At 31.6% G+C, this 22,221-nt stretch overlaps 1 protein-coding gene across 4 annotated transcripts in view; it reads right to left on the minus strand.

The window, feature by feature from the left end:
• The window catches only part of LOC145694740 (uncharacterized), a 104,471-nt gene that overhangs the window by 19,397 nt on the left and 62,853 nt on the right, over window positions 1-22,221 (minus strand). The window contains exons 3-5 of one of the 4 annotated variants that reach the window (XM_081771328.1): window positions 12,703-12,729; window positions 8,795-8,820; window positions 2,947-3,094 (exon numbers count right to left, since the gene is read on the minus strand). In XM_081771328.1, the coding sequence (XP_081627454.1) occupies window positions 2,947-3,094; window positions 8,795-8,820; window positions 12,703-12,729 (201 nt within the window). Of the gene's footprint in view, window positions 1-2,946; window positions 3,095-5,415; window positions 5,450-8,794; window positions 8,821-12,702; window positions 12,730-22,221 lie in introns of all 4 variants that reach the window. The other 3 variants (XM_081771349.1, XM_081771339.1, XM_081771357.1) reach the window with 3 other exon arrangements.

A 22,221-nucleotide genomic window follows, 5' to 3' on the forward strand; every position in this document is an offset into this window, starting at 1 on the left:
GGCAAGAAGTGAGAGATTTTTAACTCTTTCGGTGCCACCTTGATTTCAGCGCCCCAACCCAATGTGTGCCACCTATACTTTTGCAACATTTAGCCTTTGGCAACAAACTAGCTGCATATAGCGAAAACCAAGCACATTACAGAAAATGACCAGGCCAACACTGTGTGCCACCAGAGTATAGAAACTCTATACCTGCTAGAGGTCTGCACGGGCCGGAATTTTTAGCCCGGCCCGGCCCGAAAATTTATAATTTGAGGCCCGACCCGAGTCCGAAATATGTTTTAGCATTTAGGTCCGAGCCCGGCCTGAGCTCGTGTGATAATCAAATGAGATTGAAATAAACCCAAATTAGAGGAACGTAATCATTAACGCAAAATTTTATTTTTATTTACAGCAATTACAACTTTTATTTTGCAGTTGTGCTTTAAAAGTTCTCCAGAAAGAACGGTCCCGTAAATATCGTTGTACAGTATATTTGCAAAGTTATGCCTGAGAAATATGGTTGTATATTTAAAAATTTACTGCCGAGCCCGGCTCGGGCCAGAAATGATATATGCTTTGTAGGCCCGAGGGCTAGGACCCAGCCCGTACAGACCTCTAATATCTGCGTGTCATTTTACAGAGCATGTCTAGAATGAGAGCTATCTCTTGACGCCAAATGAAGCCAGTGGCACACAGCAATAGGTATGAATGACGCCATATGGCGTCAAGTAGCACACAGCAATCAGTATGAATGACGCCATATTGCGTCAAGTGGCAGCGAACGACTTAATTACAAGTCCGTCTTGTTATCAATGATTTCCTTCATTTTTGCCTATGGAATCGGACTTTGTCACAGTTATGCTATTTATACAAATGCATGGTCGCCATTTCGTGTAATCCGTCAAAAGTCTCCTTTTGATACCTTTATAAACTTATTGAAAAACTAGTATGTATGCGATTGCTGAGTAAGTTTCATTAATGAACAAGACTTAACGTTGAAATCGCAACACAGCTTTATGAAAGGCAAATCCACAATTACTACGATATATATGAACATATCAAACTAGCTATAACAACTGTAGATTTTAAAAAAAATCAAGCCTGTAGGCATATATTGTGATCTTTCAAAAGCTTTTGATTGTGTAGATCGTTATATACTTTTAGTAAATTAGTAAAATAAGATATTATGGGTATTGTTTTGGACAGTTCAAATCATACTTTTGCAAATCGTAAGCAAATCGTGCAAATTCTTCATATGGACGAAACAATTAAACTTCTGAGTAAAAGAAACTCCAATAACAAATGAATAGAAAGGGTGTCACACAAGGGTCAGTTCTAGGACTATGCTCTTTCTTCTGTATCTTAATGATTTACCCTTAAACATAAAAAATGGTAATATACTCCTTTTGCTGATGACACAACTGTAATTGTAACAAGAAAAGACAAAATTAACTTGCAAGTAACTATTGATCTTACAATATTCCAACGTATGTACTTCTTTTCTGCAAATGCACTGGTTTAAAACTAAATGCAGATAAAACAAAGTGTGTCTACCATTTATCTCACAGACCATCACACCAAGTACCGCAACTATTCATGAATCATGAAGTACGTACATTTACTAATATCGTAACATTTATAGGCATGTATCTAGATAATAAATTTTCATAGCAAGAATACGTAAACAAATTAGGCAATAATAATAATAATAATAATAATAATAATAATAATAATAATAATAATAATAATAATAATAATAACTCAGGCTACGTACATAATTCGCACTGAATCTATAACTTGTATGTTCCTGTACCATGTCATATTCTTTTTTCACATTAAATACGAAATTGCCTTCTGTGGGGTCTTCACCACAACTTCATAATATATTCAAACAACAAAAATTGTCATAAAAATCATTATAAAATGATCAAAACGTACCAGCTCTAAGAAACCATTTGAATCACTGAATACGATGACAGTTCTTTTTCTTATACATATCTGAAGTAGTTAAAATTACTTGAGATCATTTGGATATTAAAAGAGATGGTGATAGTCACAATTATCCTACGCGTGGAAAAGATAATTTACTGTATATTTTATAGAGTATATTTAAGCAGCTCATTGTGTAACTTCGAAAATCAGTTAAATTCCTATGTATCTATCAGATTAATATGAACATATATACATATACATATATATATTGTAAAAAAATGTTTATGTATTTTTATAAGTTGTTGAAACAAGAGCATTGTATTTGTTCTAAGTGTTGTATCTGTATCATTTTGTACAAACGTACAAGTGATATGGTAATTATGATCTTTTTTTTTTTAATTTTTTTTACGCAACTTGTACGTATAACGAAATGAAAGTTATTTACTTTTCTGTTCCGTATATTTGTTTATTTCACTAATATTTTCACCCTCCTATCTTGCTGCTGGCTTCACCAGCTTACTTATGCAAGTAAGTACTTCTTCATGATATTGGACCTAAAATTGTTTAGAATACATATTCTTAATGGTACTCAGCAGTAGTTTGAAACAAATATTCTTAACAACAAGGACTTAACCTGCATAAGTAAGCTAAAGCTGGTAAACCCGTAGCAAGATAGGCGGGTGAAATATTAATAGAATAAACAGCAGAAATGTAAATAACTTCTATTTCATGACCAGTCCTTAAGTTTGCATTATAAGCAATTACGTAAAAATCTATTTTTTCCTTAGTAATTGTAGCTTATGCGTAGTATTACTAAATTATCTGGTAACTTTGCTGAAAATGTAATCTGCCAACACTTTTCCTTCAGTTCAGTTTTAAGCAATAACCATTAATATACTAGAGTGAAATATTTTATATGCATTTTTCACATTTCCACTTAATTTAACCTTCCACTATAGATTCTGTGTGCATTAATTTTTATCTTCAAGTTTTATAGTTTTCTTGACAAAGTTCTTTATTGTCATTGAATACCTCAAATAATACAATTTCGTCCTCTTTGTCTCGCTCTTCAGCCAGTATATGCAACTTCCCCTCGGCTACTAGCTGCCTTTCCCTCTCTGTCACAAATTTGTTGTGTGGCAATTTTCGTTTGATCGGCTGTCCAGTCACCACTCCAGAACTAAAGAATATATTGATTCATTGTTGTCTTTCATTAAATATATATATGTACATAGTATTTCTTTCCATTATTATTGCATAGGATATATAAATATATATATATAGTATGAGTGGCGCTGGAGTAAACTTCAATACGAATATTTCGAAATTCTACTAGATTTTTTTTTTATTATTTCTATAAGACTCGTCAAATGTTTCTTGTGGAATACAAGATAGAAAACACGGTTATTTTCTGAATCATTATTTGAATAGAAATCATTAGTTAACGTTACAGCAAGCTAGATATACGGATCTTAGATATAGGAAGATATATATATACTACGTCTATGGGACTGCAAACTGGTCAGAAGTCAGTAAAATCAGTATCTTTTAGCAAAGCCAGTATTTTAAAAATAAGTCAGTAAAGTCAGTATTTCAGGCTCGTTGGAAGATTAAACAAAAAAATTTCAAAGGTCAAATTTCCAGCTTGATCAAAAATTGTGAAAGCAGCTCTCTCGCTCATCTGAGAGAGCTCAGCTGAGGATGAAAGTTAAAATTTTCAAGCACTCTACGTATTATAACTCCTTATAGAGCTAGTATGACAGAGAGGTTCTTGATGCTCATTTGCACATTAAGGAAGCTCTACATGAGCTGTTTGATCGAAAGGCAAATCTTATATATATATCTGAAAAGCTTTTAGATCTGACTTATACAAGAGTTTTAGAAATATTGTGAGGAGCTGAGGAAATCAAAGAAAAAACATAAACGGGAAAGGGAAGCAAAGGAAAAACAACGAGCAGCTTAAAAGGAACTCAAAAACGTTTTGACTGAGAAGGTAACCAGTGAAGAAAAAGAATGACTTTCGAACATATAAGGGATGAAAAATAGAACAGACGTACAGCCGATAGTTACTAAAGGAAGCAAATGAAATACTAAAGAAGCCATTAAAAACAAGAATCTTGTTGCAGCCAATGTAGCGCAAGCAATGCTTGTCAGTGCTCCAAAGGTGAAACAGGAATCTGACCATAAGAAACAGCATGCGTCTTAAAATAGAGAAAAGGAAAGGTTCATTAATTACAACTTGACTTACAAAAATAATAATAATAATAATAATAATAATAATAATAATAATAATAATAAATAAATAAATAAATAAATAAATAAATAAATAAATAAAAATAAAAAAATTAAAAAAATTAAAAAAGAAGAAGAAGAGTAAGCACCTATTTTGTATTCCTATTGTATTTTATTGTATAATCTTATTGATATGTATATTTACATAAGTTATTTGCCTAAAATATTTACTGTATTGTTTTAATTTATTCTGTTTGAACTAGCTGCAAGTGACTTGTTAATAATAGCATAATACTTAATGATAGTTAATAATAATAATTGGCGGGTTTAGGCATTTTGCAGCCTAAGCAATTTAAACTATTTGCGGCATCCTCACTCGCCACTACGCCTACCCCGTTATATGCTGTCCTCTAACGAAATAGTCCCAGAATATCTTCGACAGTTTTGCTTTAGCCACAGACTGTTTGATAGTATATTTTCTTTTTGATATATAAAGGTACATTTGTAGGTTTAGATAGTCCGTAACCAAACAAATCGTAAAACGTCACAATAATGATTTGGAGAAAAGAATTGTTCCAAATGTTGATTTGTTTTACGGTCCCTCTGAGTTATGCGGTCTTAATCAGCTTGTTTTGTTTGCCTGGTCGGGAATCCGACGCTGATAATAGTTATTATTGTTGTTCTCTGTAGTGCGAATTGAAATGTGGGTAAACAGCAAATCAGAAAGCAAACGAATTCTAAATTCTAGATTAAAATCTCAATATAATCGAGCGAGAAACATTCAAATTTCAAGTACGTATATAATGCACATATTAGAAAATGAGTTCATGATCGCGACACAATAATCTAGTAGATTTCGAAACACTCGTTTAAATATTGGTTTCACGAACTAATAGGATTGTTTTAAAGACTTAAGTTCGAAAGAACAACCTAGGTCAAAAATATTTTTATTTTGACGTTCAAGTTTTAAAATTCTTGAATAGATATTTGTATTGGGAATTTATTTGAGAATTGTTCGTTTAATCGCGACATGATTTTGATAAGTTAAATATAAAAAATAAGGAAAACCTAATTGCTACTTTCATACACGGCTTCCTGTTCCTAATGATCCTATTTCCCCTTTTTTTTTTCTCCATGTACTTGAAATTTATCTAGTTCTTTCGACTTGATTATGTACAATCTTATAATTTCAACTTGCAATCAAGATAATAAATATTTTTACTGTTATTATAACTGTATCACTATTCGAATAACAAACCATGAACTAACCTTATTCCATCTCAGAGATAGGAAGGAAGATATGCTAATCCATGAATGCACAAAGAGAAATATAAAATTTAAAAAATCTCTCTAAAATACTGTATTATTTAAAAAAAAACAGACTGACTCTACTGATAAAAAAGAACTAAAATGTAAAGCTTGTATAAATATTTCACACATTTGTAGGATCTTATCAACAAATAAAGATACACTTCATTCATTGCCGTTCACACTATTAAAAATGTTAAACACACTTTCTCTATAAGTATACAGGTGTGAGCTGGATTTAAAATAGTGACCTTAACTATACTATCATGGACCAATTACTTAGAGACACAGTAACTCCTACACTCTTTCAATCCGATCTTCGACTTTAAGACATTTTCTCATACTCATGGAAGATGTTCATTAGTTTCTGAATAATAGTAACTGTTGATGATCTGAATTGGTCTGTACCAATGACTCACTTTCTATTTGGTTTGGAAATGCTGACTTTGAGTATGCTTTAATTTTCAGGAACACTTGTCAGGGAAATATATAAGGTGTTTCTGTTTGTCTCCCTGTAGTTCCGAATACGATTACAGAAACAGCAACATGACAATAAACATACTCGTGCTGGATGTTAGAGAGTGCTCTCAATAATTGAAGCTTCTTATGCTCTTACTCTTTTGCTATTTCGATCTTGAGAGAGAATAAGTCTCAATGCGAATTATCGTACTACGATTTCATGTTAACCACGTCATCAAAAATACTTTTTCATCTATTCATACATGGAACATGACAGCAGTGTTGCCACTGTTTACAATCCAGCTCACCATATATTAACTAAGAATGAAAGAAAAAAAGAGGCAAATTAGAAGTTAAAATGACCCAGAATTAATATATATATATGACCTTATTTTACCATATTATTATTATATAATGTACAACCAATGATTGAAAATAGTTTTACAGAAGAAACAAACTAATCTAAAGAGGACAATTTTCATAAAAAAGTTCTTGAAGTTCATAAAGAAGTCCAAAGAGCATTCAATGGTACAAAGTATAACATGATTGATGATGAATGTATAACGGTATTATTTACTTGAATCTCATATTTAATGTTAATTATTTGTCATGTTGGTTGGTTCTTTTCTAACATAATTGAAGGCCAATTATCTAATTGTACGCAAGGAGTATGATATAATGAAAAAGTATATGAAAGGTAAGACCGAAAATTTGATCAAAAATCGGTTAGAAAAAGGAGCTTGCAATGAGTATATTTTGATTCATTTATTTAATTATATTGTACTATTAAGTATAAAAGTAATTATTATTATCAGGACTATGTATATTGTCATGTTCTTCGAAAGGTTATTAAATTGCTCTACTACTTTGCACAATAGTATTTATATTTGTATTTATTTATTCTCTTCAGTGTACATTTATTAAAATATATGGCACTTATCCTTGGATAAAAGAGAACAAATTTGGACAACATTATTAGCCAGAAATAAGTCACAACTTATAATCTACAGACTTTTTTTTATGTTCATCTAATGTAAGCAATATTAACCTAAGAAATAAATAAACAGGTTCGATTTGTCAAATTTAACATGATCCTAAATACTTGCTCTTTCTATTGTTGGAAATTCAAACAGTATTTTATTATTTACTAAAAGTAGTTACCAGGACATCATATTGCACGATATTTTAATTATTTTTGTCAGACAAGATTACATGCTGTTAAAACAATGATGTGAGCTTAAAGCTTAAAATTTTGAAGATTAAAAATGTCAGACATCAAGAAAACTAAATATCACATGTACTATATAGACAGATTTCTTCTTAAAATACTAAGAAATCTTTTATTGATTATAGTAATATTCTTCTTTTTGCTCATCTGAGTAAAACATGAACAATAATCTTCATAGAGTAGATGTTACTCGGTGAATTATTAAAATTAATGAATTTAATTAAGATTTTTGTAGGATGCAACAAAAGAAATTATTCATTTCTCATAATAGAAAAATCTAAATAAAAGCCATTGTGAGTCTATTTCTAACATTAAATTAGAAAAAACTTTATTATCGTCTTTTTTTCTTATTAATTTTTTCGCTTTATTACTTCAATATCATGGGTACCTTACTTATCAAAATGGCTCATTTTAAAAATCATAGAACTTTCCTTATACGAATTAATGTACAAATTACTTGTATTAATTGTTAATTATTTGTTATCCTGAAGAAAAGCAAATGTAAAAAATGAATCTAAGATGCTTTTAATTAAATGAGGAGCATAATCAGCAGTATCTTACTAAAATACGTATAGCTAGTTCGTAGTACTATATTACTTGTATTATCAGATTTCTAACAGGAAGAATATATGAATTATCAAGAATTACGTAAAAAGCTATTAAAATCGTAAAACATAATACAATACTCTATCAATTGTAAGTATAATGAAATATTTTTATTATATATAATAGAAATTTATTTAATGTTTTAAAATTTGTTAAGATTAAATAGACTACATCTTTTGTATGTTTCAAGAAGCAATACTTCTTTGTTTGCTTGTTTGTTTAAGTTAATGGATCCATGGATCATATAGTATGTATTTAAGTTGTATACGTTTTTAGCTGGTAAATAACATCAGCATGTGAGAGGGATGCACAATGTCAAGCTAGGAAGACATGTAAAATAATACCTTAGATGCAGACTACAAAATAAAGAATTTGCCCTGAGTGACAGAGAATATTGAGATGGAAGTGTTCTTGAAACGCCGATAGACTATGAAATTGGCAATTGGATATAATGATAAAAACTATATTAACTTTTCATGGAAAATAAGTCATAAATATGAAACAAAATAATTATTGAGAAAGAACACCAAATCCAAATGTATATGATGACTGATTTAATTACTGAATCCTCAAGTGCCAAGAAAAATGAGTTGTAAATAGCAGTAAAATGTACGTTATTTAAAATTTGCGAAGATAAGATCATTGAAAACAAATATATTCTAGACGCGAAGAAACCTCTTGTGCTTTTAATTTTGTATCCTCACGTATGGTTTACTTATGCTTATGTTTATATACTAGAATTAATGTAAGACTATTTCTAACACAAATATTGAAATAATACATTTACAAGTTATCATTTTTTCATAATAGTTACCAAATATTATGTGTCGTAAATAACATTAAGAGATTATTTCTTGTACAAATAATAAAACAGTTATTTACCATATACTTACTGTTTATTTTCACGTCTTCACCTTATGAATATAAATTACTAATATGTTTTCGTATGTACCTTTCCTCTTTTTATTTCATTTTGTGCTTGTATGAGAAACTTGTATTCCAAATTAGTAGAAAAGTTTTTACTAATAGCCATTAAGTTGGACGTACCTTTTAGGTTTCTCCTGAGTAGGAGTCTGAAAAAAAGCAAAAATATAAACAAATTACTAATTATGTTAAGAAAATAAATATCAGATTACTAATTATGTGAAGAAAATAAATATCAAAGTACTTTATGTGATTAAAACAAAATGTTTCCTTGTATGCTATTACATTTTCTTATGTTTGTTAATAGATGTTAACTATTAAGTTGTTTTCGTCAAGAGTGCCAAAAATGTATGTTGTGCATGGTTATTTTAAAGTGGTCATATGCGAATTTCACATACACATAGCACATTGTTAATTTTTATTTAATCTTCCTATTTACAAGACGTTCTATATAAAAGCGCAAACTATATTGTATGAGTATAAATATATTCACTGCTTCCAACGTAGGGTTTAGATTATGAGTTGTTAATCAATATAACATATACTAAGAAACAAAAGAAAAGAAAGGAAGGAAGAAGGATAAGAATGTTTTGATTAATTCATCTTCCAATGCGGACAATTTCTGATCATTTAGTTTGCTTTACATCCGTATTTGCATCGGAATTACATAAGATGACACCTACTGTTAAATTGCAGTATAAATTTCTATTTCGGTATGCATCAGATATTCTAGTTGAATAATAAGAAGCAGATTTTTTGATGTTTCATTTCTTTATGTATTAACAAAATATTATTTAAATGATTGTAATATTATCGTTTTAGGTAATGCACACTTTTCATATTTTAGATGTAAATTGATGTGATTTAGGTTCTATGAACACATGAAGAAGTATTAAATGCAAAAATTGAATTAATTGCTTCTACAATTTTCAACTATATCTCACAATAGTCTTACACTAGAATACACTTGCAAAATAAATTGCATTCAGAAAGTAAGATCAATATAGTACCAAGGAGAAAATGTAAATAAAGCACTGCTGAAATATTTTCTTCAGCAATAAGTGTATTGAAATAATAATAAAAAAAACCGAAGGTAAATTGTTTGTTACTTTGAAATTTCATGTTGTAATATTGATAATAACATGAGTAATAACAACTAATATTTAAACCCTTAAGAGAAATCTGAATTAGAGTGAAATGTGAAGAATTTTTATATATCGTGAATCCCGAGAAGAAGTTACTAATTGTGCGAGCGAATATTGTATGAAGTTAATGCAAGAAACAATGACAACAATGAAAATATACTGAAGATATAATAGTAACACATACATGAATACATCAGAGCAAAGGAATCATGCCTTACCTGTGACTACTGATTGAATACCAACGTCAGTGTCGGTGATGATGATGATGATGATGACGACGACGACGACGATGATGATGATGATGATGATGGCGATGATTATGATGATTATGATTATGATGATGAGACTGTCGCTAGGCAGAATATCATAGATGTCATATTTTCTTTATATTTTAATTTAGAGCAAACAGAAAAGGAGATAAGAATGGATGTACTGTATCATTTATAGGTAAACATGCATCTGAAGAATAATAACTCATGATCATCTCTCTTTGTAATATACAGTCGATTTGCATACACAGGTAACAGTTTGCATATTATATATAGTTGGTCATGCATATCTGATCAACATACACTTTTCAATTAATATTGTTAGTCCATAGAACATGATAAACATTAATATGTGTATTTAAACTATCATATCATTGTGAAGTGCAGTATATCAGTTACATTTCAGGATGAATATCAAACACATTCTCTCCAGAACATGCTCTTCTGACAAAATATGAATATCAACACATACACATACTTATACAGACACACACATATATGCTTTTCACATTGCTTAACGACACAGAACATATTGTACGGATAAGTCACATAAATCCATTCAAAAGTTTTAGGATGGGTGAAATTTGTTTCTAAAATTCAAGAAACTAATTTTTGCCAAATTTTCTGCAAAGTCAAGGTTACAGAAGCAGCGTTTATAATAATAATAATAATAATAATAATAATAATAATAATAATAATAATAATAATAATAATCTCATTGTCGCAACATTTCGAAATTATGTTTGATGCCTTCTTCATACTGGCTTTACTTGCCTGAGAAAGACATTGAAAGAGTTCGAAACGTGATGACAGTTGAGCAAATTTTACAATCACTTCTAATATACCTTTTTAGCTACAAAATTGGACAAGAACACGAACAAGGTAAGGTATGTTACATTCAACATGAGAGCAATGAGTCTTTGTGCTAGCAAACAAAAGAGAACAAACATTAAATTAAGTTTACATGAAATTTTCTGTGTTTCGTTTGATGATTTTTCCTGGGTTTATAGATGGTAGAATGTTAAAACTCTAGTAAATGCTTATAGTGATACACAGATATGAATTATTTGGAATCTTACGTTGAAGCAAAGTGTAAAGACAAAGAAAGTGTTGATATAGTGAGTTCAAAAGAAAGAACGGGAGAAGTACATTTAAAAATAATATATTTATAGAAAGAGAATTACGCAAACATAACCATATTTAAATTTAGTATTACATGTTACTAAAAATCAACTACAGCAAAGCAGATATCAGATGTAAAATTTTGAAAAGTCAATAGAAATCAAATGAAAATAAAACTATCAGAAAACAAAATATTGCAACTAACTAATATATTTGCAATATAGCAACTATACAATATAAAGAGATAAATTAGTTAAAAAAAAAAAGGCTTCAGTTTGATTTTCTTTTAAAGGAAGAACAAAGAAAATAAATTTTTTTCAATGCAAAGGATCCCGTGACGGTTTTTGGCGGAAAATGAAATTTGGAATTAATTCAAAAACTGGGTACAGTTATTTAAATTTGCAGACAACTTCTTTAAAAAAAAAAAAAAAATCAAGATGCACCAGTTCCTTTTATCCTTTATTATAGTTACAGTTACAAGTTTTTACCATAAAGTAGTCAAATATCCCGAAGTGTCAAGTTCACTTTGGATAAAGTAGCATTTTGAATCATTTTCAAGTCAAGGTAATAAAAGCATCTTTTTAAAGATATATTTCTACCCTATATTTTTTTTAGTTATAATTTTCCTTCGTGATTAGATTGATATGTAAAATCTTAATCTAAGGATTGCACTGCATTGATTAATCTCGCGTCGTACTGATGAAATGATATACTAAACTGTATCATATAGCTTGGATTGAAAAGTTACAATTAAATTACGCTGTGTGTTTCATACTAGTAAACTTAATATAAATCCAGTTTTTAATACTGAGAATTAAAGATTCATTATCTTCTGTAGGAGTAAAGTGATCTGTTTTGATTGACTATAATCTAAATACATGTGTGCTAGTTTAAGATTATATTGTGAGTATAACCCAGACATATGTGTACTAGCTAGAGACTATATTGTAACTATAACCTAGATATGTGTGTACTAGTTTGAGATTATATTGTGACTACAGCATAACCTAGACATACGTGTACTAGTTTTTCACTATGTTGAGACTATAACCTAGATATGTGGTGCTGGTTTAAGACTAGATTGTCTGAGTTGAAAGTACGTGATAATGTAAGATTGTACCAAAATAAATAACTGTATTTCCATATAGTGTTATTTTGGAATGCTGTATGATTTTGAAACTAAAACTGTACTGTTTGCTGCTTTAGAAAATTTATGTATATGAAAAACTAATCTATATAAGTGTATATAAAAAGCTTCTGTGCTAATTTGTTTTTTTTTTTCTCTTTGCGTCATAAGAACAATATTTGTTTACTAAAATGAGGGCTGCTTTTACGTCAATTAACGAAGTGTTTGCTTTAGGTAAACATTGAAAAAAGCCATAAACGCTTTGGAGACAATAAGCCATGCAAACAGGGAGATATTCTGACAATAAACATACAACCTCTTTAAGTGCTCTTCATCCCTCCCCCTACCTTGTATGAAGAACATACGTACCTCTGCTTCATCCGTAAAGTAGTCAAACTATAAAATGAGAAATGTCATGAGCTCATAATTTGGACATACCTATTATCATAGTTATTATATTCCTTTTCGGTCTTCCAATGAGAGACATAATAGTGAACATTTAAGGTGCAAGTTCACAAAATTATTTTCATTTAAATGTCATATAAACAGACTTCAAACGTATAATATTTTTTTCATACAAAAAAAAGTATATTAGAGCTCATTGGAAATAGTATCGTTACTTTTTCAATTAAGTTTAGTTTCTCTAGGCTCTTTAGGTTAAACAAGTCGGATGATGAAATGTAAATGATAATTGAAGAGTTAATGAATGAAAACAATGGTACGACACAGAAGAATCTCTTAAAAAATGACAGATATAAACCTATCCATATAAATTCAAATAGGATGAGTATTTTCTGATTGATTCTATAGTATGTGTATTCAATATTTCAAAAGACAAAAACATCTTACTTAAACATCCTTGTGATGTTGTTAATTCAAACGGTTTCGGATTTTACACTCTTGAGAATAGAACTCGAATGAAGTCAAATACTATACCACTACATTTCCCACTTCTAAGTTGTGTAGAACAAAATAGATGAAATGTTTGTCTTGAAAAACCATTGTCTAATCTTCTTCTTGAAAATGTTTAACTACTGTTTGGTGCCCTGCAAATATGCAACGATTATATTCGTGATTATTAAAAGTCTTAATTGTTGCCATTTTTAATCAAATACTGATTAAATATGTCGAAAAGTTTACAAATATAGATATGGAAATCGTATCACTAATATTCACTCGTGTCTTGCAGGACTCACTTCGAAAGTCGCAGAACAAACTAAACACTGTTATCACACCTGCTGCAAAAATCAGTTCTTTATGCCTCAGTTTTAAATTCTTGAGCTCAAGAGTAGATATTAACACAAGGATGTTTTGGTGAGATATCTTTATCTTTCTAAATATTATATATAATGAGTTTAAATATGATAATGATAATGAATTTTTTAGTGACCTAAAATGATAGTAAGATCATTTACATTTTGAAATTAAATCCGAAACTTTGATTAATAATAAGAAATAAAGATAACATGCGTACTGTTTAGCGTTTTTAATAAACCCTAAATATTCAATATTCCATATTTCAATATTCGAAATAGATAAATTAAGCTATTTTTGTCAAATCAATAGCTAAGAAATATTTTCTTCATACCAAAGAGAAAACTCAAAAATAAGCCAGTTGAGAAATAAACATAAGAAAAATGTCTCATGAACCTTAAGCACAGTAATATACGTGTTTTTTTTTTTTTTCTTTCTTGGCAATGGAAACGTTTATATATACAGTTGTATGTACAAGTGTTTATATTTACAATGAATTTACAATTGAATATTGGTCTTCCGCGCTAGTTTTGTTGCTAGCACTTGTCTTCGGAACACGAGGTCCCGACTTTTGTTCCCGGAGGGAACACGGAAATTTGAAGGCATTGAGGTGGTTCGGATTCCACCTTAAACTGTAGTCCCACGTCTCATACAGTCCTTGTGCTGAAATGGACGCTAAACTCTAATCTATCCAACCAACCAATATCTTAGATCAAGAAGCATACTTTTATACGTAGACGATCGATATAAAATGTAAAATATAGTAATCTAAATTTGAAAATAATGGAGTTGTTTGTTGCTCTGAAATAATAAAAAATCATTTACATTTTAAAATTGAACCCCAAAAATATGGTTTTAAGAACAAATAAATCGTTCAGTTCCAAAACGGCTCTTGTCCATTTACAGAAAATCACAGAAAACTTAGAAAATATGAAGGATCTCATGTTTTGGAGAACTGGGAATATTTCATTCAGGGTGTTCATGTGAAAAACTTGAATACCCTTAAATATTCCAGTTTTACGAAACGCATCGATCCTTGTTTTTCTCGGTTTTCTGGGATTTGATATAAATGAACAAGAGCTGTTTTGGAACTGGATGACTCAAATGATGATCATATCATGCGAACTCTTCAACGTTTCTAGTAAACCTCGGTTCAACATTAAAAATAGATAAATTAAGCTTTTTTGTCAAATACTGTAAATAACTAAGAAACATTTTTTCTCTCAGTAAAAGGAAATCACACAAAGAACAGAGTAAAGTTACAGAAATAATTTAGTAAAGAAATAAACACACAAAGAAATATCTTGTGAACTTATGCATTTTTTTTACAATAGAAACATCGATATATATATACAGTTGTATTTAGAAGTGATAATATTCACAATGCACTTACAATTAAATTATGTTCACATGACTTGAAGGATTACTTTCTTCTCCCGGAAGGAGTTACTGTTGAGAATGTTTATAGTCTGAGGAACAGAATCTAGCATATCACTCAAACATAAAAAAGTGTCTCATGGCTCATCATAAGGCTACGATTTCGAACTTTAAAATCCACTTTTCTCGAAATATAAAGAACATTTTCCCTCTCTCTCTTCTGAGTTCTTCCATTGTAAGGCCTTATTCACTTGAAGAACTAGGTGATTACTGGTTATTCAATTACTTTACTTAAAAACTTCCCACCAAATCAAACAACGAAATGAATTATGAATCAAACGCAGGATTCGTATATTTAAGAAAGAAAAAAATACTATACTTTATTTGAGTTTAATGTGATAGCGTCTTTCCAGCAGGAGATTCTTCTAGTATTTAATAGAACCCATTTTGAAGTTTAAAAAGTCACTAGTTTTGCAATCTTTTAGTCTTCCATACTCCCAAAGGAATTCATTTCGTACATATGTATTATTTATAACCAGTTCATGCATATACTTACTACACTAGAGCTTGTCAAGCAAAGGGAAGGAAGTGTATGTTGTATTCGTTGATTTAGAAGAGGATCTTTCTACTGGGTAATCTGAAAGATGCTTGAGATGAAATAAAAGATCAGATTCGGAAGAAGCTTATATATGGAATGCAAGAAATTATATAGGACAATGAAGTTGGAAGAGGTTAGACAAAACTTTTGCCTCTCAGTGACATTATTCACTATCTAGAAGAGTAACGAAGAAGAATTTGAGCGAATAGTCTCATTTGGCAGGCACTAGACGGACTGGTTTATTTATTTATTTATTTTTCAGACGATAAGTCTACCGTTGCACAATGTGAGTGAAAATTTAACAAGATGTAAGAAAACATAAAGATAATCTGTGAAAATAATGTGATTGTGATTAAAATGAATATGAATAAATAAAAGGTACGAGCTGCCGGACTAAACTTTCTCACTACAATTCCTTAAACTTAATCATGTTGTGCTGCAGTTATTAATGAAATATTTTCTTGTGAAGTACGAACAAAATTATAAGGCATTTTCGAAAACCTTCACGGAAATAAAAGTCATCCCCAAAGGTAAACTACCCCTTATAGATTCTTCATAAGAAATAACTTATGCCATATGTTAGGGTTGTTAATGAAATATTTGTTTATTTATTAATAACAAAATCACACACGTGGTATTTTACAAAATTGTCAAAAAAAAAAAAAAAAATCCCAAAAGTAAACTACCCCTTGTGGATATTCTCATGGAAGTGATTTATGCAACATTACAAGAATAACAATGAAATGTTTATTTATGAAATATGACTGAAATTGCCCGTGTTCTTTGAAAAAGTTGTCTGAAAACAAAACTCGTCTCCAAAAGTAAACTAGCTCTTGTGATCATTTGCGTATGGAATAATTTACACAATATTATACAGTTACTAGTAAGATATTTGTTTATGAAATATGAACAAAATGAGATGACTCGTTATTGAGAAAATCGTCCGAAAAAAAGCTCACTCTCAAGAACAAATTACCCTCCTAAATTTTTTCAGCACAAATGAGTTATACTATATTGTCAGGTTATTAATGAAATATTTCTTTATGAAATATGAACAAAATCTCCTAAGTCGTTTCAGAGAAAGTGGTATGGAAAGAAACTCATCCCCAAGAGGGAACTACTACTTGTATTTTTTTTTTTTTTTTTTCGTATGGATTAATTTACGTAACGTTGTAGAGTTATTAATGAAATATTTATTTATAAAATAAGAACAAAATGGCTTGAGTCGTTTTTGAGAAAACCGTCCGAGAAGAACTCACATCCAAGAACAAACTCAAACCAAGAACAAACTTTTCGGGTCAAATGATTTATGTCATATTATTAGGTTATTAATTAAGTATTTATTGGGGTGTAAGGAGCGCTCCACTGTGACTGTGAGTGTGAGTGCCCAAATGCCAACCTCACTTTCTCATAGTGCACCCTGGATACTGCATGCATTGTAATGCAAGCTAATGAGACTCTGGCGACTGGTGACACCAGGATGAACATGTTATAATGAGACGGGGTGGGGATGATGTCTTTTGGGTTCATTTTGTTTATGGCAGTCCGTGTTGGTCCAATTGTGTTGATTGTGACGGGGACAAATGACCTCAATGCTGACGTCTCCACTAAAATCTAATAATAATAATAATAATAATAATAATAATAATAATAATAATAATAATAATAATAATAATAATAATAATAATAATAATAATAATAATAATAATAATTATTATTATTATTATTATTATTATTATTATTATTATTACCCTCCCTTAATATCTTCACCTTGATGCGGTGGGGAGGCTTGCGTGCTCTAATGAAAATGAAATGAAATCTTTAAGTTTTACATCCCACAGTTATGCCGGTTAGGCTAAAGGAGAAAGTGATCATGAGAAATTAATGAAATGGTGGAATGAAGAAAGTGGGAAGAAACGGGAAATCCCCGAGGAAACCCACGGGTACGCTGTTTCTTCACTACAAAGTCCATACGGTGCGACTGAGCCACCGTCCCCCGGTGCTCTAATGATCCCAAGAGCTATGCCGGAGATAGCCTCGCTATCAGAGGGCTTCCCATGCCGGACAGGTCTTTAGGGGTAGGAGCCAGACGAAGAGAGATATTATGATAGTGGGCAGCAGCTCTACCATTACCACACTGAGGCTGAAGATGATTGACATTGGCAAGGCTTAGATGTGGACAAAAATAGCCAGGGACAGGATGTCTTCTATGGTTGTTTCACTGTGAGGTGGAAGGACCTGGGACATCACCACTTTACTCAATCTCTAGAAAAGAACATGGAAAGAGAAATAAGACAATGTAATATTAGGGAATTCGATACTACTGTTTTACAGAGGGTCGTCTCCGGCAGTAGAGGGAACAAAGCAAGAGGGTCGTCATCAAACGAAACTCCTGCAGGATAGGGATCTGAAATGTGTGATCGCTGTTACAGTGTGGAAAACTGGAAAATCTGAAGAATGAAATGGAATGCATGAAGATACGAGTAGATATCTTGGAAATCAGCGAAGTTAGGTGGCCTGATGGAGGAGACATGGGAGCGGGGATTTCAGAATGATTTACTCAGGAGCTGTAAACAGTAAAGTAGGAGAATCGGTTTTGTCTTGAATAAGAAGATAGGACAGAAAGTTATAGGCAGTTAGAGATACTATGAAAGGATAGTGATGTTGAAGATGGCAACCGAACCGAGAAATATGACGATAATTCACGTATATATGCCTACATCAAGCTACACAGATGAGGAAGTAGAAGAAACCTATGAGCAAATAGAAGAAGTATTGAAGAAAGTCCAAGACCAGGACAATTTAATTATCATGGGTGACTGGAACGCAGTAGTCGGCGAAGGCAAAGAAGAGAAAGTAACTTGGAATTTCGGCCTAGGAGAAAGGAAAGCGAGAGGTACACGATTAATTGAGTTCTGCAAAAGCCATAATCTGACTGTAATGAACACTCGTTTCGAACAATCACTAAAAAGAAGATACACATCGACAAGACCAGTAGACAAAGAAAGATACCAAGTAGACTACATATTGGTGCGACAAGCATTTAGAAATCAAGTGAAGAACAGTAAGGGTTACCCAGGAGCAGACGTAGACTCAGACCATAATTTAGTTTTGATGAAGAGCGCACTCCGACTAAAGAAGAAAAGAGTGGTAGCATCAAACAAAAGATGTAACACGATCAAGTGAAGAAGGGACGAAACCACGTGAAGGGGGTTTGCAACTGCGACAGACAAAGAGACTTTTAAGGTAACTTTAGCAGGTGATGACATCGACTCGAAATGGGAAGCCATGAAAGCAGTGATTACAAAAGCTGCCGACGAGCACATAGGAAGAGAAACGAGAACCCAATATAAACCCTCGATAACAGCAGAAATATTGGAAATGATGGAGAAAAGAATACAGTTCAAGATAAGAAACAAAGAAGAGGAATACAGAAGGTGCAGAAATCACATCAACAGAGAAGTAAAGAAAGCCAGAGAAAACTGGATGAACAACTTGTGCAGAGAAATTGAGGAAAATATTGTAAAGACAATACAGAAATGGCATATAGAAAGGTTAGAAAACAGTTCTGTGAGAGAAAGAAACGGACAGACATTATCATAGACAAGGATGGGACAACACTAATAAGAAGAGGAGCAGATAACAAGATGGAAGGAATACACTGAAGAACTCTACAAAGGAGACAGAGTGAACGAAGAAGAGATAGAGAAGGAAGAAGACGTCGATGAAAATGAATTACGACCATGAATTTTACAGTGTGAATTTGACAATGCTTTGGAGAAAACGCAACATGGTAAAGCCCCAGGAATAGATCAGATACCAACGGAAGTGATTAAGAATCTCGGAATAGCAACAAAGGAAAAACTATTTAATCTTAATGAAATGTACATTTCGGGAAAGATACCAAGAAACTTCAAGAAAAGCATATTGGTGTTTATCTCGAAGAGAAAAGGCGCACGGAAATCCGAAGAACACAAAACGTTAAGTTTGCTTTCCCATGCATCAAAAATACTGTGTAAAATTATCCCACAACAAATAGAAGGAAAAATCGAAGAACGGCTATCGAAGGACTAGTTTGCATTCAGGAGGAAAAGGAGAACAAGGGAAGCAATACTGAGTTTACGGTTGATCATGGAACAGCACATCAGAATAAACAAACCAATTGTGATAGCATTGGTAGATATAGAGAAAGCTTTCGACAACGTAAATTGGAATATCATGTTCAGAGCATTGAAGAATCTGAATGTAGATTATAGAGACAAAAGAGTAATACACAAGCTTTATAGGAAGCAGACAGCTGTTATAGGAAGAGATCAGAAGGAAACAAGAATAAGTAAAGGAGTAAGGCAAGGATGTTGACTTTCACCTCTCCTCTTCAACGTCTATATAGAAGAGGCTATGAAAGAATTCTTTGATAAAAAAAAAAGAAAGGCGTAAAAGTATGTGGTCAGGTTTTCAGCACAATAAGATTTGCTGATGACATAGCCCTGATAGTGAAGAACGGAAAGGACTTGCAGGAAGCACTTTCAAACTTCAACGACCAACTGGGAAAACATGCAAACTGAAGATAAGGTAAATAAGAAGAAAACCAAAGTGATAAAGTGCACAAGACCAGGACAGGAAGGGGCAAACGTATGGATAGATGGAGAGAAAATCGAAGACGTTAAGACGTTCCCCTATTTAGGAAGTATAATATCTTCGGACGGAATAAGTAAAAAAAGACGTAAGTTCCAGAATAGCGCAGGCTAAACAAGCATTCAATAGGAAAAGAGGACTACTAACATCAAGAAATGGGTCCTTGGAATTTCGTAAACGATTTATTAAGACACTGGTATAAAGCGCGGCGCTTTACGGATCATGTTGACATTGAGAAAAGCTGAAATATCCAAGCTGGAAGCATTTGAAATGTGGTGTTGGTGCAGAATGCTGCCATATCATGGGCCGAAAGGAAAAGGAATGAAGACGTACTAAAGGAAGTTAATGAAGAACGACAGATCATGAAGATAATAGGAAAAAGAAGATACAGCATGCTTGGCCATCTTATTCGGCACTCCGATTGAATCACAGTGCTGATAGAGGGAACGGCAGAAGGAAAACCAGAATGAGGAAGACCAAGGATAGAATATCTAGACGCAGTTACGAAGAAGAAGCATTATTAAAGTATAAAACAGCTCTCCCAAGCGAGAGAAAAATTTTAAAATTTCCACGTTGGCCACCAACCTGTGATTGAGGTAAGCAAGATTTTTATTATTATTATTATTATTATTATTATTATTATTATTATTATTATTATTATTATTATTATTATTATTATTATTATTATTATTATTATTATTATTATTATTTATGAAGTGTGGACAAACTTACCTGAGTCGTTCTTGAGAAAATCGTTAAAGAAAACCCACCCCAAGAATAAATTATCCCTCGTAATTTTTTTCAGAACAAATGAGCTATGCCATGTTCTCATGTTATTAATGAAATATCTATTTATAAACAAAATCACGTGAATCGTTTTTGGAAAAATCGTTCGAAAGAAAAATCACCCCACGAATAAACTACCCTTCTCGATTTTTCCCAGAGAAATTATTTATACCACATGATTGGGATTTTTTTAATGACTTATGAAACAAACAAAATCGGTAGAGCCGTTTTTGAGAAAATTGTAATATTTTTCCCCTCGAGTAAACTACTCTTATTTTTAGGGGTAAGAAGGAAATCAGAAAATTTCCCTGGAAAATCACACAAAACTCTGAAATTTAAAATTTGGTTGAGATACATTGAACGGTATGACGTCATATCAGGACAAACATACGGACAGATGTCGAAAAATCAGTTTTTTGATACCTATGGTCCATAAAACGTGTAAATTCATTGAATCCTCGAATTCGAGTTTTTTTCACGACCACCACACTTCCTTTTATCCTTCTGTCGTTCGAAAGTAAAAAAAATAAAATAAAATAAAATAAAATAAAATAATGGTGACTGATATGATTGAAACTGTAACAATTATAGAAATCTGACTAAAAAAACTAGAATAGATGGCTAGTTTTCAAAACTTAGGAGAGGATGATGATTTCAATGTAAGTGATGATACCATAGCTAATGAAGATTATCAATTAGACAGCAGTGGAGGTGGAAGTAGAGATAATGGAACAGATGAAAGTGAAGAACAAGCTGCTAGCGATAAAGCAGTGGTTGCATGTACTAATAAAGAGCTTGCAATTTGGAATAAGCTACAGAAATGTAAAATATCTGTAATCATAAATACGATGTAGGTGTTTTTCTGACAATATATCACAATTGAAAATACAGGACGATCATTCATTTCAGTACCACTGGGACATATAGATCCCACGTAAAAATACCAGTGAGACACGTATGTCCCACCCCTCCCTACGTTGAAAAGCGAAACAGCGGGAAATATTTTTTTATGTTTATACTTTTGACAACAATTTTAATTAAAATAACCATATATTAATAACTTTCACTCCGAAAAAAATGGTAGTGAAAGGGTTAAGACAAAGTTTCCTAAGGATCATAGTATATGGAAACTTCTAAATATGTAACAAGTGATCTACCAGTGATAGAAGAATATAATATTAATTGTGCTGCTAAAGGTAGAAACTTTATCCGGCTACCTCAAGTAGCTTCCCATTTAT

This window comes from Thermobia domestica, chromosome 1, assembly GCF_964235325.1.
Source record: "Thermobia domestica chromosome 1, izTheDome1.hap1.1, whole genome shotgun sequence".
NCBI classification, from domain to species: Eukaryota; Metazoa; Arthropoda; class Insecta; order Zygentoma; family Lepismatidae; genus Thermobia; species Thermobia domestica.